Here is a 25,996-nt window from a genome sequence, read left to right as displayed (position 1 = left end):
CGCTAGCCTGCCACCTAAATAGTAAGCCAAAAGAATATCCCGAAATGACCCCCAAATGAACCCGACGGAGTCCCCAAAAAGATCCCAGAATGACCCCCAAATGACCCCGAGGGGTCCCAAAAAATGTCACGGAATGACCTCCAAAAGACCCCGAGGGAGTCGCAAAAGTCATCCCGAAATGACCCCAAAACCCTAGAAGGATCGCGAGGGAGCCCGTGGAATGGACCCCAATAGACCCCGCGAGGATCCCCAGGGTGTCCCAGAAATTACCCCCAAACGGCCCCCATAAAAACCCACGAATACTCCCCAAAATCATCTCAATATTACCCTAAGAAACTTCAGAACTACACGCGAACTGGTTACGCATATGGGTATATTTTCAGAGCATCTCGATGGTTTATTTTTTTATTTTTGAACTAGCAGACCCGGCAGACGTTGTTCTGCCTTAAATTTGGCCTATCTGCATACATTTTAATAAGCTTTTTCCGTCTAACTCACCCCTACCCCTCTACATTTTTTCCCAATCTTTTTATTCACTCCTCCCTCCGTCTTTTTCTCCATCTTCGTCTCATTTTATCTCTTTCTCAGTCTCTTTCTCTCTTTTCCTTTCTCTCAAGTTTTTCTCCTTCTTCTTCATCTCTTATTGCCAGCCCCAGAGTGTGGTATGTATTTTGTTCCAGTCCCGTTTCGAGTCTCAGTCCCATTCCCACTCCGAGTCTCAGTCTCAGTCCCATTCCTAGTCCTAATCCCAGTCCCAGTCCGTCTCTGTTATACTTCCCGGAAAAAAGCATCGTTAATACTAATATAGGCAAATTTATATACGAAATTTCAGGCAAGTCGAATAGGACGAATGTAAATAGGTATGTGGGTATTATTAATTTTAGTCTTTATTTCGACTTCGCATGCATATTTATCAGTTTTGCCAGGTTGATGCGACTAAATCAAATTTCACAATGAACTTTAGAGCTCTCAGCAATAGCTTTCATTTGATATCCATAATACACACACATTCTAGGGGTATCCGGGTCCATGGTTTGGCCTATATCTCGAGACCCTAGTCACTCAGCGGTGTAAAACATAATCTGTACTAAAGCATACATCAACAGCTTTAATTTGATACCCATAATGTAAAAACACATTCTAGGTGTATCCGGGTCCACGTTTTGGGCTATATCTCGAGACCCCAGCCTCCCAATTGTATGTAAATTATCCTGTACTATAGCACTCATCAACAGCTTTCATTTGATATCCATATTGTATAACCACATTCTAGGGGTACCCGGGTCCACGTTTTGGGCTATATCTCGAGACCCTAGCTTCCCAGTTGTATGAAAATTATCCTGTACTATAGCACTCATCAACAGCTTTCATTTGGTATCATATTGTATAAACACATTCTAGAGGTACCCGGGTCCACGTTTTGGGCTATATCTCGAGACCCTAGCTTCCCAGTTGTATGAAAATTATCCTGTACTATAGCACTCATCAACATCTTTCATTTGATATCCATATTGTATAAACACATTCTAGGGGTACCCGGGTCCACGTTTTGATCTCAAGACCCTAGGCACGTAGCGAAAAAAAGGTAGACATTGGCCGATTCTCAGACCTACCCAATATGTTCACAAAATTTCATGAAAATCGGTTCAGCCGTTTCGGAGGAGTTAAGCCTCTAAAACCGTGACAGAAGAATTTTATATATTAGATTTGATATCCATATTGTATAAACACATTCTAGGGGTACCCGGGTCCACGTTTTGGGCTATATCTCGAGACCCTAGCCTCCCAGTTGTATGGAAATTATCCTGTACTATAGCACTCATCAAGGACTTTCATTTGATATCCTATTGTATAAACACATTCTGGGGGTACCCGGGTCCACGTTTGGATCTCAAGACCCTAGGCACGTAGCTAAAAAAAGGTAGACGTTGGCCGATTCTCAGACCTACCCAATATGCTCACAAAATTTCATGAGAATCGGTTCAGCCGTTTCGACGGAGTTAAGCCTCTAAAACCGTGACAGAAGAATTTTATATATTAGATAACTGAATAAAAACTAAAATTTTATTGTTATTCCATATTTTGTAAATAATGAATAATAACTCAACTCTTTATTCAAAATTTGCAAAAATAAGAATGGGCGTTTATCATCAATTAGAATATTTTGAATAACGAGAATATGTTATTCATTATTCAAGAAATGTTTGAATAAAAAATAACATGTTATTCATCACTCAAATTTCTTGAATAATGAATAAAAATTTATTTTTTATTTTTCCGTCAATAGTTATTCAAATTTGTTGATAACGCCCATCCATGATACAGCCATATTTTAGTGACCGATTTTGGCTATGAACCAATTTTCATGTCATAAAAAAGTTACGAAAAATACCTCACTTCTACACCATCTTTTTCAATTTTGAACCCGTAAACCCTCCCCGTAAATCCGCCACCGACCTCACCTGTCTGGTTTATTGCAACATTATCGCACGCAAAATAAGTGCAGAGCAGTTCAGTACAGAATAAAGTATAGCAGCTGTGAAAAATGACGAGATAAAGCTTTGGCGACTCAAAGTAAACATCATATGAAACACTTTTCAGGAAAAATTTTAGAAACAACCGACATGCGGCTAATCTCAATGCTTTATTTAGCTAAAATAGCCGCGAAACTACAAGAAATTTGCCCATAATAAATTCATCACTTTTAAAATGCTCGATTTTATTTATTTTTCTTATAATTCTTTGAATTTTAAACTAAAAAATAATAATTTTGGTCATGGTTCCATTATATGGCTGGGCATGCTGGATATGACCATGTTCCGAGCACCTGCAAAGTCAATCAGCCTCAGTCCATTAGGCACTCTGATATTTGCGAGTATACCCCGCCTGTAATAGCAATATAAGTAGAAGTATTACATACATGTCAGCAGTCGATTTAAAATAATACCCACCTATTTAAGTTTCGCCCTTTTTATTATAAATGATCGAGCGTTTGGATATGAAAGATCTGTATATAGCTGCGGCCAATACGCATTATTCTCTCCAGATAATGCCAACGCACAAAGTTCTCCATCCACAACTCCAGGTACTGCTAAATCTCCAGGAGTACAACCCTTAAAGCTACCTCCAGCACAAATCACTGAATTTGTTACATAAATATCGGGTATTCTCTTATAAGTCTCCTTACAAACCCCCCGTGGTACCACACGCACTGAACTAGTTTGGATTTGAGATGATGCTCCCCATCCACTAATTCGCATTTCTTTGCTAGCACTTACTTTCTTACTGCACAGTGGTTTTGGTTCTACTTCAGGACTGGGTAGGAAGGGTGATTCTAGTTCAATCACGCCTACATCCATATTGTGCATTATGGGAGCATAAAGCCATGGATAATGTGTATGCAGCACATTGCGAGTTTGCCCAGTCTCTTTTGTAAAATTAGTAACACCGGCCACAACGGTCATATTCTTCTTGTCAATTTTTTTCACACATTGTGCAAGTGTAACCACCATTTTCAGTGAGACCAATCCACCAGCACAACGAAAATTTCCGCAAATATATATTCTTACTAAATACGGGCTATCTGTTATAGAAGTAGGTTCGCCTCCAACAATGCGAAATTCCGCAGTTGTATAACGAAAAGGACAGCCCAAAACTACCAAAAGGAACGCAAACTGCTTCGTTAAATTCATTGTACTTTCTGACTATTTTCACCGCTTTTTATGTATAAAGTGAATCAAGCTAAATTTTGTGGGCACTATTTATACATATTTGGTCATGTGATTAAAACATAAACAAAAGCTAGATTTCAGGAATGTCAACAATACAATAAAAATTCTTCTTAATTTAATTTAAAGCTATACAAAAACAATCTGTTTTTTATTTACTCGGCCTTATTAGCTTAAGTAAATTTCCGATGCAAAGTTTCTGCTAAATTTTAAACTGTTTATAGAAAGAACAAAAGGCTAACTAAGCTTTTTAAAATGATATTTCCATAGAAATTTCCTCTATAATAGGAGCTTAATAAACCTATTTAACTTTTATGAATACGCAATCAAGTATAGTGATAGTTTTAAACCAGTTGAATAAACAGTTTTTGTTCTACCAAAAATAGCAAAATCAAGATTATTATGGATACTTCAATGAAATGGAATGGCAAAACACCTTGAAATTATATTTAAAAAGAATATTTCCTTGAAAATATTTGGACTTACTTATTTCTCCGACCATGCTTATATCAGCTTCAGCATCCCCCTAAAGAGGCTAGAGAAGGGAGGTACCTTTAGCAACCCTACGAACCCAACGAACTGTACTGAATTCCAGAAACAGGTAGAAACAAAACTGGGACAAACCAAAGAGGTTGCCAATGTGGAGGAACTGGAGGAGTCTAATGAATTACTAGAAAGGACGCTTATGACTGCGTATAACAAAGCTTGCCCTCTAAGAAGATTAAGAGGAAAAGCAAAGCCGCCATGATGAAGCAATGAGCTGAGTCATCTAAGAAGACAGGTGAAAGAAATATTTAAGCTAGCAAAGACCGCGGAAAGCGAAGCGTGTCCGGACGAGTACAAGGATCTACTGAGCATCTACCAGCGTGGAATTTCCAGAGCAAAGAGAATCTCATGAAAAAGTTTCTGTACGGACATAGAGTGCTCCAGCGAAACAGCACGGTTGAAGAAAGTCCTTGCAAGGGAAAATATAGTCCAGGTATTTATAAAGAAAGAGAAAGAAGAATGGTCATGTAATAGTGAGGAATTCCTTGAGGTGCTTTTCCATAGACATTTCCCATCGAGAGATGGTTCAGAAGAGCCAGCAGACAGCACTTACAATTAGACCACGGAGCGGGTACTGCCGGGCTTGGTGGCCGATACCAAGATCGAATACGCAGTGAAGACGGTTTCTTAGTTTAAATCTCAGGGCTCAGATGGTATATTCCCGGCCATGCTACAAGTTTCGAATATAGCGGTCGTCGAATGGCCTAAAATAATATTCGATGGGTGCATAAGATTGAATCATGTACCGCACTCTTGGAGAACTGCTCGTGTAGCTTTCCTACCAAAGTCGGGGAATAACGGTCACGTGTGTCCCAAAGACTATAGACCCATTAGCTTAACATCATTTCTGTTCAAAACCTTTGAGAGGCTGATAGATGTGTACATAAAGTCCAACATGGATGAAAAGCTGCTCTCCACAACACAGCGTACGTACACCAAAGGCAAGTTGGTAGACACCGCATTGCATAGGGTGGTAATGAGCATAGAGAAAGCCCTGGAATATGAGGAATATGCTCTAGGAGTCTTTTTAGACAATGCCGTGGCTTTCAATAATGTTTCCAAATGGGCGATTAGGGATGGTTTTAATTACATTAAAGTACATCCAGCCTTAACCAGATAGCCGGTCTATCTATCATGTAAAATTGCAGGAAGATTACATCACAATGGGGATTGTACGAGGCCACGAAATCAGTGGACAGGGGCACGCTGCAGGGTGGGGTGCTATCACCTCTGCTGTGGACGCTGGTCATCAACCAACTGCTCAGGCGATTCGATGAGGGACACAGTGTTTCGATTGTATGGAGTTAGGTGGAAAAGGTCAAAACCATTATAGTTTTGCTCCTATATTAACTTATATTAACTATCTGGTTGGAATTTTTGGCAAACTACTAGTTTTATACTCAGCTTAGCAGAGCTCACAAAGTATATTAATTTTGTTACCCCGTAACGCCATAAACTAATCGAGATAGATATAGACTTATATATACGATAACTTGAGTATATTTCGAGGTATCTTAATGAACTTTTGGTGTGTAAGTTCTTGAGCACTCATCTCAGATCCCTATTTTTAATGAACGAAATCAGGATATAACCACGCCCACTTTTTCGATATCGTAAATTACGAAAAACCGAAAAAGTGCGATAATTCATTACCAAAGACAGATAAAGCGATGAAACTTGGTAGATGGTTTGACCCTATGAAGCAGAATAGAAAATTAGTAAAATTTTGGACAATGGGCTGGGTACCGCCCACTTTTAAAAGAAGGTAATTTAAAAGTTTTGCAAACTGTAATTTGGCCAGCGTGCTTTTTACACAGAGTATATTAACTTTGACTGGATAACGGTTGGTTGTACAGGTATAAAGGAATCGAGATAGATATAGACTTCCATATATCAAAATCATCAGTGTCGAAAAAAAATTTCATTGAGCCATGTCCGTCCGTCTGTCCGTTTACACGATAATTTGAGTAAATATTGAGATATCTTCACCAAATTTGGTACACGAGCTTATCTGGAAGCAGAATAGATTGGTATTTAAAATGAGAGAAATCGGATGATAACCACGCCCACTTTTTATTCATATAACATTTTGGAAAACCCAAAAAAACCTGATTATTTAGTAAATAATACACCTAGAAGGTTGAAATTTGACGTGTGGACTGATATTGAGACTCTTGATAAAAATTTGAAAAAAAAAATTTTAAATGGGCGTGGCACCACCCACTTGTGGAAAAATAAATTTTACAAATATTATTAATCATAAATCAAAAATCGTTAAACCTGTTGTAAAAAAATTCGGCAGAGAGGTTGCCTATAAGGAATGCTTTGTAGAAAAATTAACGAAATCGGTTAAGGACCACGCCCACTTTTATATAAAAGAGTTTTAAAAGGTTCGGGGACGAATAAAATAAGCTATATCTATGCAAAAAAGGGCTTTATATCAATGGTATTTCATTACCCCAAGTGGATTTATAACAATAAATAGGTAAAACTTAAAATTTAAAAAACATGGGTGTGGCACCGCCCATTTTATGACTAAGCAATTTTCTATGTTTCGGGAGCCATAACTCGAAGAAAAATTAACGGATCGTAATAAAATTGGATTCACAAATTTTCCCTATAGTAGAAAATATTTCTAGTAAAAATAGACGGGGTCGGTCAAAGACCACGGCAACTTAGACATAAAACAAGTTTAAAAGGGTCGTAGACTAGAATAATAAGCTATTACTTAGCAAAAAATAGTTTTGAATCAATGATATTTCACTTATCAAATTTTATTGTAAGAAGAAATGTGGAGACATTTTTTTTAAACGGGCGGCGAAACGTGTTATGTAGAAAAGTAATTTATCTGAAATGAAATGTGCAACTGAAACTTACGCTGAGTATATAATGTTCGGTTACACCCGAACTTAGACACCTTTACTTGTTGTTGCCTTGTTCCTTATGACCATGTTTTTCCATTATGCTATTTTAAGAAGTACAATAACTAACCATGAATATTATTTGTTGTTGTAACTTATTGCTTAGTGTATGAAACATTTTTAGAGCAATTTATTATTTTAATTTATTAAATATTTTGGGAAAAATTAACAACTCGTCATCAGAACGAACAAGGCAAGAGCTGTTTCGATTATATCTTGTAAAGCTTTTCAAAACAAATTAAGCGTTAGGGTAGTCCTTGTTTAACAACAATAAATTAATTTCATAGGTAGGGTAGGGTAGGTGAGGCGAGTACCGAAGAAAATTTAATGATGAGCTGTACGAGCTATACGCAGACATCAACATAGTCCAGCGAATTTAAACGCAGCGGCTGCGCTGGCTAGGCCATGTTATGCGAATGAAAGATGATGCTCCGGCCAAGAAAGTGTTTCTATCGGAACCCGCCTATGGAAGCAGAGGTATAGGGCGGCCCCCACTCCGTTGGAAGGACCAGGTGGAAAATGATTTAAACTGCCTTGGTGTGACCAACTGGCGCCGGTTGGCGGAGCGAAGAAGCGACTGGCGCGCCTTGCTGGACGGCCATACCCGTTTAGACGGTTACGCGCCAATTAAGTAAGTAAGTAAGTAACACCTTGAGAGGGTTGCGCTACACAACCCATTAAATCAATTTGGTATTTTAGTTGCCTCTTACGACAAGCATACCTACCGCGGGTATATTCTAACCCCCTAACCCGCTGTGGGTCAAATTCTTCTTCTTACGCTTTGCTTGCAACAAAAGTTGGAAGTTGACTACATTTTCTGGTGCCAGTGTCGGCCGATCTGCCGTTCTCCATAAAAATACTGCAATCTATAAGTTTGCGTTAAACGCATTTATATAACAAAGTGCTTATGTGACACGGCCTTTAGTTATTGTGCTTCTTGAAAAGAAAAGAACACACCAAAAAAGAGCCAAGCTTGTGCTGAACGCAAATATACAAATATATTCCGTAAGGAAGTATAAAATTATGCAGCCTAAGGTGATTGGAAAAAAGACGTATCTTTAGTCGGGTTTTTTTGTCAACAGATTGTATATAGGAGGGGCGCGGGTTCGAATCTTACTGCTAAGTTAAAAGGCTTTAAAGAGGTTTACAGTGTATAATCGAAACATTTCACGCCTTGTTCTTTGATTACTCTTATAGTTTTTGTTTGCTAAGTTAGCTGTTTTTATTTACTAACTCGAGCAATTTAATGTTATTATTTGCTTAATTAGGGCGCTGCGTAAATATGTATTCATGCTAACGTCATATATTAACAAGTAAGGAAGGTTAAGTTCGGGTGTAACCGAACATTACATACTCAGTTGAGAGCTATGGTGACAACATAAGGGAAAATAACCATGTAGGAAAATGAACCGAGGGAAACCCTGGAATGTGTTTGTATGACATGCGTATCAAATGAAAGGCATTAAAGAGTATTTTATGAGGGAGTGGGCCATAGTTCTAAAGGTGGATGCCATTTAGGGATATCGCCATAAAGGTGGATCAGGGTTCACTCTAGAATGCGTTTGTACGATATGGGTATCAAATGAAAGGTGTTAATGAGTATTTTAAAAGGGAGTAATCCTTAGTTCCATAGGTGGATGCCGTTTCGAGATATCGCCATAAAGGTGGACCAGGGGTGACCCTAAAATTTGTTTTACAATATGGACATCAAACGAATGGTGTTAATGAGTATTTTAAAAGGGAGTGGGCCTTAGTTCTATAGGTGGACGCCGTTTCGAAATATCGTCACAAAGGTGGACCAGGGGTGACTCTAGAATGTGTTTGTACGATATGGGTATCAAATTAAAGGTATTAATGAGGGTTTTAAAATGGAGTGGTGGTTGTTGTATAGGTGGTCGCCTTTTCGAGATATCGCCATAAAGCTGGACCAGGGGTGACCCTAAAATTTGTTTGTACAATATGGGCATCAAACGAATGGTGTTAATGAGTATTTTAAAGGGGAGTGGGCCTTAGTTCTATAGGTGGATGCCGTTTCGAGATATCGCCATAAAGGTGGACCAGGGGTGACCCTAGAATATGTTTGTACAATATGGGCATCAAACGAAAGGTTTTAATGAGTATTTTAAAAGGGAGTGGGCCTTAGTTCTATAGGTGGACGCCGTTTCGAAATATCGCCACAAAGGTGGACCAGGGGTGACTCTAGAATGTGTTTGTACGATATGGGTATCAAATTAAAGGTATTAATGAGGGTTTTAAAAGGGAGTGGTGGTTGTTGTATAGGTGGTCACATTTTCGAGATATCGCCATAAAGGTGGACCAGGGGTGACCCTAGAATTTGTTTGTACAATATGGGTATCAAAAGAAAGGTGTTAATGAGTATTTTAAAAGGGAGTAATCCTTAGTTCCATAGGTGGACGCCGTTTCGAGATATCGCCATAAAGGTGGAGCAGGGGTGACCCTAGAATTTGTTTGTACAATATGGGTATCAAAAGAAAGGGGTTAATGAGTTTTTTAAAAGGGAGTAATCCTTAGTTCCATAGGTGGACGCCGTTTCGAGATATCGCCATAAAGGTGGGCCAGGGGTGACTCTAGAATTCGTTTGTGCAATATGGGTATCAAACGAAAGGAGTTAATGAGTATTTTAAAAGGGAGTGGGCCTTAGTTCTATAGGTGGACGCCTTTTCGAGGTATCGCAATAAAGGTGGACAAGGGGTGACTCAAGAATGCGTTTGTACGGTATGGGTATCAAATGAAAGGTGTTAATGAGTATTTTAAAATGGCGTGAGTCTTAGTTCTATAGGTGGACGCCTTTTCGAGATATCGCCATAAAGGTGGACCAGGGGGGACTCTAGAATGAGTTTGTACGATATGGGTATCAAATTAAAGGCATTAATGAGAGTTTTAAAAGGGAGTGGTGGTAGTTGTATATGTGAAGGCGTTTTCCAGATATCGACCAAAATGTGGACCAGGGTGACGCAGAACATTATCTGTTGCATACCGCTAATTTATTTATATATGTAATACCTGCCAAGATTTTAAGGGTTTTTTATTTCGCCCTGCAGAACTTATTCATTTTCTTCTACATAATATGGTAGGTGTCACAACCATTTTACAAAGTCTTTTCTAAAGTTATATTTCGCGTCAATAAAACAATCCAATTACCTTACCATGTTTCATCCAATTTTTCGTATTTGGTATAGAATTATGGCATTTTTTTCATTTTTCGTAATTTTCGATATCGAAAAAGTGGGCGTGGTCATAGTCGGATTTCGTTCATTTTTCATACCAAGATAAAGTGAGTTCAAGTAAGCACGTGAACTAAGTTCATTAAAGATATGTCGATTTTTGCTCAAGTTATCGTGTTAACGGCCATGCGGAAGGACAGACGGAAGACTGTGTATAAAAACTGGGCGTGGCATCAACCGATTCCTGCCATTTTCACAGAAAACAGTTAACGTCATAAAATATATGCCCCTACCAAATTTCAAAAGGATTGGTTAATTTTTGTTCGACTTATGGCGTTAAAAGTATCCTAGACAAATTAAATTAAAAAGAGCGGAGCCACGCCCATTTTGAAATTTTCTTTTTTTTTTTGTATTTTGTTGCACCACATCATTACTGGAGTTGAATGTTGACATAATTTACTTATATACTGTAAAGATATTAAATTTTTTGTTAAAATTTTACTTTAAAAAAAAAATTTTTTTTAAAAGTGGGCGTGGTCCTTCTCCGATTTTGCTAATTTTTATTAAGCGTACATATAGTAATAGGAGTAACGTTCCTGCCAAATTTCATCATGATATCTTCAACGACTGCCAAATTACAGCTTGCAAAATTTTAAATTACCTTCTTTTAAAAGTGGGCGGTGCCAAGCCCATTGTCCAAAATTTTACTAATTTTCTATTGTGCGTCATAAGTTTAACTCATCTACCAAGTTTCGTCGCTTTATCTGTCTTTTGTAATGAATTATCGCACTTTTTCTGTTTTTCGAAATTTTCGATATCGAAAAAGTGGGCGTGGTTATAGTCCGATATCGTTCATTTTAAATAGCGATCTGAGATGAGTGCTCAGGAACCTACATACCAAATTTCATCAAGATACCTCAAAATTTACTCAAGTTATCGTGTTAACGGACGGACGGACGGACGGACGGACGGACATGGCTCAATCAAATTTTTTTTCGATCCTGATTATTTTGATATATGAAAGTCTATATCTATCTCGATTCATTTATATATACTCTGTGAGCTCTGCTCAACTGAGTATAAAAAAAAATCTTATAGTGTGGAAGTTTTTAAAAAATTAAGTGTAACTTCTGGTTGACATGAAAAATATTTAGGGGCATTCTCGTGTGAAACCGAACTCTTTCACATAAGAGCATTATTTCACCTCAGTTAATAATAGTAAACCTGATTGTCTTTGTGAAATTTTTGCTATTATATAGTGATGAATGTAACTGCGAGAAAAAGTGTCACGGCGTCATACATAATCTGGCTCTTATATTCAATTTTTATTCGCTGAAGCCAACGCAAGTTTTATCCTCTTTACCAAACTGGCATATTCCGAGGATTTTGTATGGCCCATTTTATGATGATTCTATCACTCGTGCTAGAACTAAGATGAAAGGCTCTATAATCCCTGTTGAATAACTATCATTAGGGCTTCACGAGTTTGAGGTATGTAAAAAGAAGTCTGGGTTGACTAAAATAGGCTGATTTGGTCGGCCAGTGCAATGCATCAATTATGTAGATTCAATTTATTTAGAACTATATTATGTGTTTGTTTATTCACATGACGACCCCGAAGTGACATTTGGCGGTATTTGCAAAAGTTATAGCGATTTCCAATAGGGTGAATACTTTTGGTCCAACTGGTACTTTCGGAATATAAAAGCATAGCTTACGGCTTATAAAGTTCTTAAACGCATATTTTTATACCCAGCTGTACTTGTACACAGGGTATTATAACTTTGATTGGATAACTGTTGATTGTACAGGTATAAAGGAATCGAGATAGATATAGGCTTCCATATATCAAAATGATCAGTAAGGATAAAAAATTTTATTGAGCCATGTCCGTCCGACCCTCTGTCCGTTAACACGATAACTTGAGTAAATATTGAGATATCTTCACCAAAGAGGTTGCCTTTACTATAAGGAATGCTTTGAAGAAAAATTAACGAAATCGGTAGGACTACGCCCACTTTTATATAAAAGATTTTTAAAAGGGGCGTGGACGAATAAACCCGAACTTAGACTTATTTATTTATTACAGTCTATGGTGTTTCAGGCCTTACAGACTATAAAACAGATTTTAACTTTACTTAGTGATAAACTAAAATAGTTACAAGCTACTTGTATTGTAATGAATGACAATAAATTTACAGATTACACAGAACAAATATCACTGAGTATTGATTTAAAAGTGGACTTTGGCAAAGAGAAATCGATGGTTGAAGAATTTGTGATTAGATTAAAATCGGTCATGGCTCTAAACAAAGGTGCATTAGAGGCATAGAGGGTCCTGGCATTGTCCGTATAAAAATGAACTCTGTTACGAACCGGCCTGCTCGGGATAGGAAAACTGATACTCGCGAGGAGGCAAGGTGCATCAACTTCTCCGCGAATAATGTCATAGACAAAAGTGAGAGAGATAATGGTTCTTCTACATTGAAGAGACTGTAGGCTTATAAGTGCACACTTCATGCGAGGGAATCGGATCGGAGAAATTCAACGATCGCAATGCGAAACGAACATATGTTTTTTGTACACGTTCGAGCCTCTTAATATGGCACTCGTGATATGGCCTCAAAATAAAGCAAGCATATTCAAGCTTAGAGCGAACAAGCTCAGTGAACAATAATTTTAAAGTATAGGGATCGTTAAAGTCAGAGCTAAAGCGCCGAATGAAGGACTGCACTGAATATGGCATAGCAATGGTAGCATTCAAGTGAGCAGGTTGAACTGGCCGGTCCATGGGGACCTCCCATAGATTGATTGAGTCCGTAGTGTTCATTCAAGTGAGTAGTGAAATAAAATTTCGAATCGAATATTACCCCTAAGTCTTTTATCTCATTAAGGGTTGAGAGGCGGGTGCCGCTAATAAAATAAGAGGTGGGGAGATTATCGCGAGCTTTGGAGAAGGTAACATGAAAGAATTTACTAACATTTAGCGGCAGATTATTGGTATTACACCACACAGCGACATTGTCGAGATCAGATTGAATCCTTTACGCTTCAGAGGCATTCAAAATGGTTCCAAAACTTTTAAATCATCAGCGTAGAAAAGAAAGTTAGAGTGCTGAAAGCAGGCTGAAATATCATATTGTAACGATTTTGCTGCAAATCCTCTTATTTGCCCTTTTGCTAGGTTCGTATCGCTAAACTGTTGAATAAATAACTCCAATATTGAATAATGGAAAAACGGCCTTTATTAAAATACTTCACAATAACACTCAAACTGTGCAACGAATAGCTTAGACTTTCAAAATAATACTGCTATTGCTCGCTAGATATCGTCTTAGTCGTAACTACTTGACAACTCAAATCAAACTGAATTCCAGCGCATCTACATCTGCGGCCTTTTATACTCTCTGGTTTCCTCGTTCGCATCTTCTAGAATCTACAAGCATTGTCCATGAGCTCTCAAACTTCTCAGCTGTAACTACTATTGCACAATTTTATACATCTTCTAGGCTCTTCCGGAATCTACTAGTCCAGTAGCTCTCAAACTTCTCAGCTGTAACTACAATTGCACAATTTTATAGTTTTTCTCATTGCATACATATACGAGTATCTCAGATATATGCATGTGTTAGTGCATTGACTCTCCGCTTCTCGTATACGTACATGGACATATATGTAGACGCAGTTAATGTTTCGTTTATGAAGATACATAATGATTGAATTATTGATGTGCATTCACGTCACTGCTTAGCATCGGCTTAGAGACGGCAGCACTCCTTAGTTTTGCTAATATTCGTAACAATATTAAAAGATTACAAAAAGCAGCGGCCCAAAAATGTTACCTTGCTGCACGCCGGAGGTGGCAATAAAAGAGTTAGAGTGAGTACTGTCAATTACAACAACACAACTCCGCTGTTGAAGATGTGATCTTATCCAGGAAAGGAATGTTGAGTGGAAACCCAAAGAAAGCAATTTAGAAGTTAGGATTGAGTGACTAACTTTATCAAACGCTTTTGAGAAATCAGTGTATACAGTATCAACTTGTAAACGATTATTAAACGCGGATAGGCAATAATCAGAGAAAATTGCTAAATTTGTCACAGTGGATCTACCGGACATTAAACAATGCTGATTGTTACTGATTAGATGTTTTACCGCAAAATACATTTTTTGTTTCACAATATACTCAAAAAGTTTAGAAATAGTCGACAACTTTGCTATGGGTCCATAATTGGCGACGTTATTTTTATACTCAGTTGAGCAGAGCTCACAGAGTATATTAAGTTTGATTGGATAACGGTTGGTTGTACATATATAAAGGAATCGAGATAGATATAGACTTCCATATATCAAAATAATCAGGATCGAAAAAAAATTTGATTGAGCCATGTCCGTCCGTCCGTCCGTCCGTCCGTCCGTTAACACGATAACTTGAGTAAATTTTGAGGTAACTTGATGAAATTTGGTATATAGGTTCCTGAGCACTCATCTCAGATCGCTATTTAAAATGAACGATATCGGACTATAACCACGCCCACTTTTTCGATATCGAAAATTTCGTAAAACCGAAAAAGTGCGATAATTCATTACCAAAGACAGATAAAGCGACGAAACTTGGTAGATGAGTTGAATTTATGACGCAGAATAGAAAATTAGTAAAATTTTGGACAATGGGCGTGGCACCGCCCACTTTTAAAAGAAGGTAATTTATAATTTTTGCAAGCTGTAATTTGTCAGTCGTTGAAGATATCATGATGAAATTTGGCAGGGACGTTACTCCTATTACTATATGTACGCCTAATAAAAATTAGCAAAATCGGAGAAGGACCACGCCCACTTTAAAAAATTTTTTTTAAAGTAAAATTTTAACAAAAAATTTAATATCTTTACAGTATATAAGTAAATTATGTCAACATTCAACTCCAGTAATGACATGATGCAACAAAATACAAAAATAAAAGAAAATTTCAAAATGGGCGTGGCTCCGCCCTTTTTCATTTAATTTGTCTAGGATACTTTTAACGCCATAAGTCGAACAAAAATTAACCAATCCTTTTGAAATTTGGTAGGGGCATAGATTTTATGATGTTAACTGTTTTCTGTGAAACGGGCGAAATCGGTTTATGCCACGCCCAGTTTTTATACACAGTCGTTCGTCTGTCCTTCCGCATGGCCGTTAACACGATAACTTGAGCAAAAATCGACATATCTTTAATAAACTTAGTTCACGTACTTACTTGAACTCACTTTATTTTGGTATGAAAAATGAACGAAGTCCGACAATGATCACACCCACTTTTTCGATATCGAAAATTACGAAAAATGAAAAAAATGCCATAATTCTATACCAAATACGAAAAAAGGGATGAAACATGGTAAGGTAATTGGATTGGTTTATTGTCACGAAATATAACTTTAGAAAAAACTTTATAAATTGGTTGTGACACCTACCATATTAAGTAGAAGAAAATGAAAAAGTTCCGCAGGGCGAAATAAAAAACCCTTAATATCTTGGCAGGTATTACATATATAAATAAATTAGCGGTATCCAACAGATGATGTTCTGTGTCACCCTGGTCCACATTTTGGTCGCGATCTGGAAAACGCCTTCACATATACAACTACCACCAATCCCTTTTAAAACTCTCATTAATACCTTTAATTTGATACCCATATCGTACAAACACATTCTAGAGTCACCCTGGTCCACCTTTATGGCGATATCTCGAAACGGCGTCCACCTATGGAACTAAGGATTACTCCCTTTTAAAACCCTCCTTAATACCTTTAATTTGATACCCATATCGTACAACCAAATTCTAGGGGCACACCTGGTCCACCTTTATGGCGATATCTCGAAACGGCGTCCACCTGTGGAACTAAGCATCACTCGCTTTTAAAATACTCATTAACACCTTCCTTTTGATACCCATATTGTACAAACAAATTCTAGGGTCACCCCTGGTCCACCTTTATGGCGATATCTCGAAACGGCGTCCACCTATGGAACTAAGGATTACTCCCTTTTAAAATACTCGTTAACACCTTTCTTTTGATACCCATATTGTACAAACAAATTCTAGGGTCACCCCTGCTCCACCTTTATGGCGGTATCTCGAAACGGCGTCCACCTATGGAACTAAGGCTTACTCCCTTTTAAAATACTCATTAACACCTTTCATTTGATACACATATCGTACAAACGCATTCTAGAGTCAACCTGATCCACCTTTATGGCTATATCTCAAAAAGGCGACCACTTATACAACTACCACCACTCTCTTTTAAAACCCTCATTAATGCCTTTAATTTGATACCCATATCGTACAAACAAATTCTAGGGTCATCCCTGGTCCACCTTTATGGCGATATCTCGAAACGGCGTCCACCTATGGAACTAAGGGTTACTCCCTTTTAAAATACTCATTAACACCTTTCATTTGATACCCATATCGTACAAACGCATTCTAGAGTCAACCTGATCCACCTCTATGGCTATATCCCTAAATGGCGTCCACCTATAGAACTATGGCCCACTCCCTCATAAAATACTCTTTAATGCCTTTCATTTGATACACATGTCATACAAACACATTCCAGGGTTTCCCTCGATTCATTTTCCTACATGGTTATTTTCCCTTATGTTGTCACCATAGCTCTCAACTGAGTATGTAATGTTCGGTTACACCCGAACTTAACCTTCCTTACTTGTTATTACTGCTCTTGAAAACTGGTCTAATGAAAGTTATCTTCCATGCATCGATAAATTCACCACACTCGAGAGATTTGTTAAAAATAAGAAGGAGTGGGATCGCCAATGCCAAACAATTTTTAAAAAGATAAGACGATAGGCCGTCAATATCGGTAAAGGTGGATGATTTTATGTTTTGGATTCCTTACACAACATCTTTAAGGGATAGAGTCAAAGCGCCAAAGTTGATAGAAGAGTCATCACATACGGGGACCACCGGCCGAACTTCCGTTTGCGCAACAAAGTTGGAGCGGAAAAAATCTGCAAAAAGATTAGCCGCTTCAGCAGGTGAAGAGGCATGATCCGTATTATAGAATACTGATGTCGTAATACTAGAGCATAGCTTTTTGGATTTTACGTATTTCCAAAACGCCTTAGGGTTATATTTAATATCAAGTTCAACGTTGCAAACAAAATTCCTATGGAGTCTTTTGCCCAACACTTTAAATTTTTTAGAATAGTGAAGGAATTTAGATCTATAGACCATGGACTTAGTGAGTTTGAATTTTTTGAAGAATCTATTTCTTTTATTCTATTCTTTAGCCGCTTCAGCTTTCTGGTATACCACGGAATCTTGTAACAATGCACCTTTTTTCGAGGTATATTGACAATACAAATTTGATTAATAACAGTTTTAAAAATGTTGAAACAACTAGAAAGATCTTTTCCCAGAAAAAGAGACTCCCAGTCAGTGGACGAAACTTTCTGAAAAATCATATAGAAGTTTCCGCGTCCAAATGAAAAACTATGGGCATCGTCATATGGACGGACACCACTAAAGGTATACATTTCCACGTCCAGGGTTAGCGAGATGTGATGCAAACATGAGTACGACAACGGGTCAAGACATTCGCTAAGAGTACAGTTGACATTATCACTAACGAAAACAAGGTCAACAGTTCTCGATAACTGATTTGTAAGGCTGTTTTTCTGGGAAAGATTGACACATAAGAAGTTATCAACGAGGTACATCTCAGCAGTACTGTTTACATTTTTAGGGACTAAAGTATAGTTTTCCTTAGCATAGGACCACTCAATATTAGGTAGATTGAAGTCACCAAGTATACAGAAGTTACTACTATCATGATTACGAACTAGGTCTATAACGTTTTCAACATGTGATTTGTAGAGAGAATCCATACTAGAAGTTGGGATGTATGAGACGCAAATGAACATTTCGGAAAAGCCACGAACAGAGACACAAAGTTGATCCAAAAGTAAATCCACCTCGGATAACTCAACAAGCGATGATTGGAGATGGCGGCGAATAGCAACTAAAACCCCTCTAACCCTGTAGAGACCAGTTTTTGAAAAATCACGATCATTACGATAAACGTTGTACAAATTCGAGTCGAAGAACTCGCCATCCAGAAATTCGGGGTTGAGCCAGGTCTCGGTTAGAACAAAAATATCGTAATCGGCATGCGAACTCAGATTGAAAAATTAGTAGGATTTAGTGCGCATACCGGAGACATTTTGGTAGTAGATTATTAGATGTTTCTGGCTACCGTCCAGGGAAGTGTTACCAACTCCACAACATTCAGTAGGCGGTACATAGGAATTTGAAATACATGAACTTTCAGCAATTATATTATCATTGTAAGCGCTAGATGTCATTGATTTGGCGTTGCATGGATCGAAAGGGCCGAACATTAACGTCGGAAGGCCATACATTGGGGTCTAGAAGGGATTCACTTCACACGACGTTAAGTCCTAACAGCACTAGTAATATCTGGAATAGAAAAAAAAAAACAATACAAATTGGACTTTCAGAACTATGGCTGTCTTAAAAACTTAGGTTATTTCAACACGTAAAGATTGATTGCAGAGTTGGGTTTGGCTGTTGTTATTCCTTTAGTATTCTTTTATGTTATCTGTAAGGTTGGTATTTTTGGATACGCCTGGAGGAACCGGAAAAAAACATTTCCGTTTAATTTATAATAAATGATGTAACAGCAAAAGGATAAATCACTATGGCAGTTGCTTCCTCAGATACCGCGTATACCCTTTGTGTGGTGGACGTACAACTCCCCATTTAAATGACCACAGTCTGCAACATAAGCAAAGGATCAGGCCAAAGTGAGGGTATGCGATGTGCGCACCATGACTCATAAACAGTTGCTGCAAGTTTTAGACCGAACCCATAAGAATTTAAGGTGTAATGATCATCTCAAAAGTGGTGCATTCCTGTTACTTGTTGGAACAACCGCATTGAAGTAAATTCGTGCTTTTTCGTCTATAGAAGGTTTTACGTACAAAAATTTAGACTTTTTAGAAATACGAGAGGGCATTTTGGCGGAAACACTTCAGCAGCAGCTTTTGTTAAACAACTTTCTGCAAGTTTTTGAGAAATTATGACACACATTTCTTCCAGATATTGAATCTATCTTTACAAAGTATAAATGGCTTTGAGAAAAGGAATTTTAGGAACCTTAAAATTAGGATGTTAATATCACTAGAACGAAGAAAACTTATCACTCTATTAACACAATCGCGGAAGAGTCCCAAGCTGTGCATATCCGATTGAGTTTATTAGCTCTTTTGAGCCATCAGAAATTTCTCCTCATGTATTGATCCTTAAAAAAAGGGCCCATAATATCATAATATTTATGCTTCGTTATTTCGATTCTCCATGCTTATGTAGTGGGACAAGGCTTTTCATCACAAAACTTTTACGAATGTTATTGAAGCAATTCAATTTATCGGAAAATTTCGAAAACAAAAAAATTTAAAACCAAGGATCCCGTTGATACCGCTAGATTTGTCTTTTCAATTTTAATTGCCTCAAATTTCCTATCCCTATCAATGAAGTTCAAGGACGATCATTAGCTGCGAATCAAGGGATTGATGAGCGCAATGCAAACCTTTATAGCTTCAGAGCTTCTGCAACTCAATTGTCAACCTCACCTACGTGAGGGGAATCCTGTTACAAATATGATTATATCATACAACAAAAGTCATTAGCTGTAGCAGAAGGCAATCTTACCAACTCATGTTTTACCCATGGCCAGTTAGGCGTAGCCTGCATACTTTTGTAGAAACGTGCGGTAAAACCCACGGGCATAAGCTAGTATATTATAAATAATTGATATATCTATTGCAATGTGTAATAATATGATATATGTTATACTATTATTATTTTACTTATTATTTAAGAATACTTGTGCTTAACATCGGCTAATAAAAATAGTTATTAAATCCTAACTTAGAACGCAACTTCCTACGTTATACTATTTTCACACAGATGGCTTTTTGAATAATAAAGGCAGTTTTCTACATTAAGACACTTATTGAGCTCAATCTTTCCTACAAAATTCGAATCTATAATTATTTCATTAGTAGCTAATCGAATGCCTAATGAAGTCAAAAGCACAATGCAACTCTGTTGGCCGCGTTCCGCTTCTTAGTTTTTGGTGTGTTCAGTGCTTAAAATTGTCAAGGTAAATGTCATAGTCTGCATGGCGGAACGATACAAGGTGGCCGCAACGAACAGCTGATTATAACCTTTTTTATTTGATTTGATACATCAACTACCGGCGCAGTACGATTTTGACATTTGTCCAGCGAATTTACAAGTACATGGAATTTTTTTTGTTTGTAGGTATGTCACCATGCTGCCACCTTGTATCGTTCCGCCATGATTGTCTGTCATATAGCATTGTCATTTTATTCGCTTGACATTTCATCATTCATACTAATCGAGCAGTTACTTCTGTGTGAAAGCAAAAAATTTACGATTTCATTAGAAGGTGAAATGAGATCATTAAGTTTCTGTGTGAAAACAGTATTACAATAGTTCGGTTCTAATCAATTTATAAGTGATTCTTACACTGCAAAAATCGTGCGATTAATCCCTAAAGAGATTGGTGTCCGGGTGATCTCTTTTGTCTACATTGCGGCATAATTGATCCCCTCTAGTGCCTTTTGGATACAGTTTTCAAATTATGTAGCCCATTTTAGGTAACATAAGAAAAACGACAACGAAGTGAGTAAAAAAAATATTACATTTGATTAATTCTTATTATTCAAAAAACAAAAAAAATGCGGAGCCGAACCTAAATGACTTGTACCATCTGTGCCATTATTGTCGCCCTATATCTCTTGGAATGAGTTTGCGACTTAATCATTTTTTTTTTTTTACTTATATGTAGTTAACAACCTTTTAGTTTTGAGTTTTGATATTACGTTTAAAATGTGCATGGCCGCGTATCGTACGAAACTAGCACTTTTTAATGAGCAAAAGGATTAGTCTTCATTCGTTCCCATATGGCTACAAAAAGGATTTGTCCTATCGTTCCCGTTCAGCTATAAATGGGTACAATTAGTCTCTTCATAGGACATGCTCAAGCAAAAGGGAACACTTCAACGCATACAAAGATGTCAAAACTGGCATTAGTCGCATACTCCTTTGCGACTAATCACGGATTGATTCTAGACTAATTACATTTTTCACAGGGTAGTTTCTGCCTTAAAAGATTTTTATTGGAACTGCTTGTGTAATTTACGGCTTATAGTAGTCGGCTGAAACTAATAGATTCCCACCCAAGTCAGTCGTAGAAAAACATTTAAAATAGTTTTTGTGATTTAACTTAAAAAAATCTCTCCAGTTCCTTTATGATAAACCAGGAAGATTTAAAGTTATATACCCTTTGGCCCCTGAATTAATAGTAGGGAGTAAGAGTTAGAGTGGGAATGAATTTGTTGTGAAAAGAAAAAGAAGAATGAAAAGCTTATGTAAATAAAGGGAATAGGGTAGGGTCAGCAATAAAAAGAAGAAATTGAAGAAGGAATAGAATAGGATATCGGGAGTGGAAGACCATTTTTTAAATCTATACTTTGTATTTAATTTGCCCCTTAAGTTGTGATCTCAGCGGTGCTTCGCTTGACTACGAAAATCAGATAGTCATGCTCAGCTGCGAGTACAACTTAAGTACGATGGGTAAAACCCGAGTATTAGTCATAATTTTTATATTTTTAATTTAAACTATAAAATTTTGTTTGCAGCCAACGATGCAGCGGAAACGCCGATTGAAGAAGTAACCAATGCGCTTTACGACAAAAGCGTAAAATTTGCTATGACACACGATCTGGAAGTGAAATTACCAGATGTGATGTTTGATGGTGCCACCTTTCGTATTTCACCACGTTCATTTGAGGGCAATGGCATTATTGCTAAATTGGAATTGATACCGAAACAAGAAGTGGAAGCACGTTTGGCGGGAAAAGTAATCATAAAAAAAATACGTAAGTAAAAAAAGAAATTTGTTTATTAAATTTAATAACATAAATGGGAAATTTTATTAGCACAATTTTTAAACTTTATTCTTTTTTACCAATTACAAATATGTTTTTTAATTTCTTTACAGAAAAATTTCTACGCAGCAAATTGTTGTTATCATTTTTGGCGCTTTTGCTCATAATCAAAATTATTAAAATCAAATTATTTTGGCTGCTGCCATTTATAATAGGCGTTGGTGCTGCAAAAAAATTGCTGCTCAAATTCTTACTCTTCCTCTTTCCTGCGCTGTCTCATCTTTTCAAATTATGCTCGTATTATCAACAAACATACCATTCTACGAAATATCATCATCACCATCATTTGATTAATCATCATCATACGGTGAGTAATATGAATGCCAATCAAGAATCTTTAAAGTTATTCTCTTCCACAATATGTATATATAAAATCCTCTTAACAACTATTTTGGGCCTATGTCGACTTAAAAAGAAAGCTGTTCCTATGGGCGAAAACTATATAGGATTAATCCAGAGATGGTTACGATATAATCCTACAACCATCCCGAAATAGTACCGCATATCTTATTCGCATAATAAAAACAAAAACAATCTTTTAAATTGGCTTAGATTATCGTAAAATCATAAAGAGATAGTTCCGAAATAACCCCAGGATTTTACCGAAAAATTCGCGAAGAGATCCTCAAAATAAATTTTCAATCTGTCCTCAATGGAGACTTAAAAAATCTCAAAATTATCCCCAAATCATAATAAAGGTAGCCCTTGAGTTACTACAAATAATCCCAAAATGTGCCTTCTTAAAAAAATCGTAAATTTTTTTCCAGATAATCTTTTTAGCGATTCCGAACATAGTCCCAAAACATGGTTTTGATGCCAAAATCAATGGGGAGGTAGTTCTAAGTTCATCTTTGAAATAAGTGCGAAATAGTCCCGAAACTATCCTGATGAAATTCCAAATCTGTTTCGAATTTTTACTGAAATTATCTCGAAATAGTTCCGAAATCATCTTTAAAGTGTCCTCAAAAAATCCGGAAACGATTCTTAAATTAGCGCTAACTAAGTTTCTTATTTATCTTGAAATTAATCTAAAATTATAACGAAAAAATTTGCTTAGTCTTAAAGCTATTCCAATATGGTCTGAAGTTATCTAAAAGTAGTGTCAATATTCTTAAAGTTATTCGGGGAAATTTAGTCCCAAATTATTTTCCGCAATGATCGGAGATAGTCTCAAAACAATCACGAAGTAGTCCCCAAACTATTCTGAAAACCGTACCGAAGCTTTTTTTATATAGCGCTAATTCGATCTTGTGATAGAGGCGAAATGGTCCCGAAAACAATACAAATATTATCGGCACATTTTCTCGAAATAATCCCGTAATAGTTACCCCGAAAAGAATCGCCAAACTATCTGAAAATCGTCCCAAACCGATTCTGAATACAATCTCAAAATAATCTGAATATAGTTCCAAATTTATAGCAGAAACAATTAAAAAAAGATACTAAACAAAGTTTTGAAATGATCCGACTATTTTCCCAAATAGATAACGAAATGCACATGAATAGCGAATGATGAGGAGATAGTCTCAAAATGATCCCGAAACAGTGCAGCAAAATTCATCTCTAAAACAATCAAATAAAAGATTCTTAAATTAACACGAAAGAAGCTATCCCGCAACAATCTTACAACAAGTTCCAAACCTATACCGCAACACCTCCAAATTATCCAAAAATACTCCCGAAATATTCTTTAAATTACCCCACAAAAATTCCTGAAATAGTCCGAATATCAGCTATAAAATGGTTCTAAAGCTGTCCCGAAGTAGTCCTGATATTATACCGAAAACAGTCTCGAACGTGTTTCAATTTAGTTTCCATTTGATCTTCCAATATAGCCTAAATGATTTTCCAATATACTTGAAATGATTGCCAGATTATCCCGAAATAGTTCTGAAAAAAACTCTGAAGCTATCTTTAAAAAATCTAAAATTTATTTTGAAAACAATCCGGAAATAAATCGAATATAGTCCCGAAATTATCCATTAAACAATCTAGATAAGCTCCTAGATAAAACAATCTAGATAAGATTCCAAAACATTCTTAAAATTTTCGGAAGATGATCCTTAATGATCCGAAAATAACCCAGAATATATCCTAAAATAGAACCTGAAGGCAATTTTAAAATTATTCCGATAACATCCCCCGCACTAACCATGAATACTTGTACTTTGAGCAATCCCGAAATATCAGGAAATAGTCCCAAAATAATCTCAAAATCGTCCCAAGCATATAAGGAAACAACTTCTTAAATGTTGCTGCATAAAAGTGCACGTGGCATTTGTCTTTAGCATACATAAATACATACATATTAAATACCCTCTTAACTCCTTGAACACCTCAACACTTTAGTCTTTCTTTTCCTTTAACTTTAAATTCCTTTGAAACACTTTCTACATTTTTGTTTTTGGCATACAGGAATCTTACGGAAGTGCGCACAGCAACTTCCATTCATTCTTTATTAAAACTTATATCTATAAGGAAATTAGATCCAAAGGGAAAATTTCGTTCAAAGCGCAAAAGTTAAAGTACGAGATATTGGAATGTAGAAAAATTCCAACGCTGTCAAATTCACACATTTGATGAACAGAGGATATTACATACATATTTACACATGCATTTAAAATTACAAAATTAATTAGGTTTACATACGGATTACAAGCGATTTCAAGCTTAAAAAGCAATAGTGGAAATGAATTGTTTTGATGTACCATTTGCACGTGCATGGTGACGAAAACTTCATAAATTTGTACAACTTGTAAGATTAAAAACATGTCAACTTCTATGCATTTATAATCAACAAGGTATGCACCTTATAGTAAAAGTAATTGGTACCGAATTAGTGAACTCCCCCAAACGTGGTGACATGAGACTGCTTCCATGACCACCTGATAAAGAACAAGTGAATTTATGAAATGAGTCGTCAGCCAGTGAAATAATTATTGCGCTCACTTCACATACATATATTATTAGTCTCTTTGGCTGAGTAGCTGCTTTTGATTTATTGTTAGACTCAAGCATGACGCAATAAAACCAGACAGGTGAAGTCATTATTCCAAAATGGAGGCGCTTTGGCAATACTCGCCCTCATATTTTTAAGTGTTTTTGACATATCTGCAATATCATAAAAAATACTACATTAATGCCTTTCTGAAATACGAAGTAACGCACAGGAAAAGAACGCCTGCGGTCTGGATAAGTTTTAGTCCATAACTAAGGAATATGGAAACAAACTTTTGTCATCAATGAGATGGAACAATGTCATGAGATCGTGGAAGAGTATCTGGGAGGCTTGCAAAATGAAAGTTAGGGGTCGGTGGTACACAGTCCCGAGTCCCAACTTTTATCTATGTAAACGAAGCGTTATTGAGCAGAAAATGGTGAATGGCGTAAAAATAAAAAAATCGGCCGCTGCTACAAACACTCAGAGCTTTATGGATGGCAAAAAAGAAATATGGGGCCTATCAAAACTATCTTTATTTTAAACAGCTCTGGCTGACCCTCGAAACGTTTAGACAAACATGAAATAGCCAAACCCGAGAGACATGGTTCCGA

At 36.9% G+C, this 25,996-nt stretch overlaps 1 protein-coding gene across 3 annotated transcripts in view; it reads left to right on the top strand.

Annotated features, from left to right (window-relative positions):
• The window catches only part of Osi17 (DUF1676 domain-containing protein Osi17), a 93,438-nt gene that overhangs the window by 20,200 nt on the left and 47,242 nt on the right, over positions 1-25,996 (top strand). For all 3 annotated transcript variants that reach the window (XM_067763042.1, XM_067763041.1, XM_067763040.1), the window contains exons 2-3: positions 22,136-22,375; positions 22,498-22,751. In XM_067763042.1, the coding sequence (XP_067619143.1) occupies positions 22,136-22,375; positions 22,498-22,751 (494 nt within the window). The remainder of the gene's footprint in view (positions 1-22,135; positions 22,376-22,497; positions 22,752-25,996) is intronic.

This window comes from Eurosta solidaginis, chromosome 1, assembly GCF_040869045.1.
Source record: "Eurosta solidaginis isolate ZX-2024a chromosome 1, ASM4086904v1, whole genome shotgun sequence".
Lineage (NCBI taxonomy): Eukaryota > Metazoa > Arthropoda > Insecta > Diptera > Tephritidae > Eurosta > Eurosta solidaginis.
The sequence above is the reverse complement of the archived record's forward strand: the minus strand, read 5'-3'. Positions and strand labels throughout refer to the sequence as shown.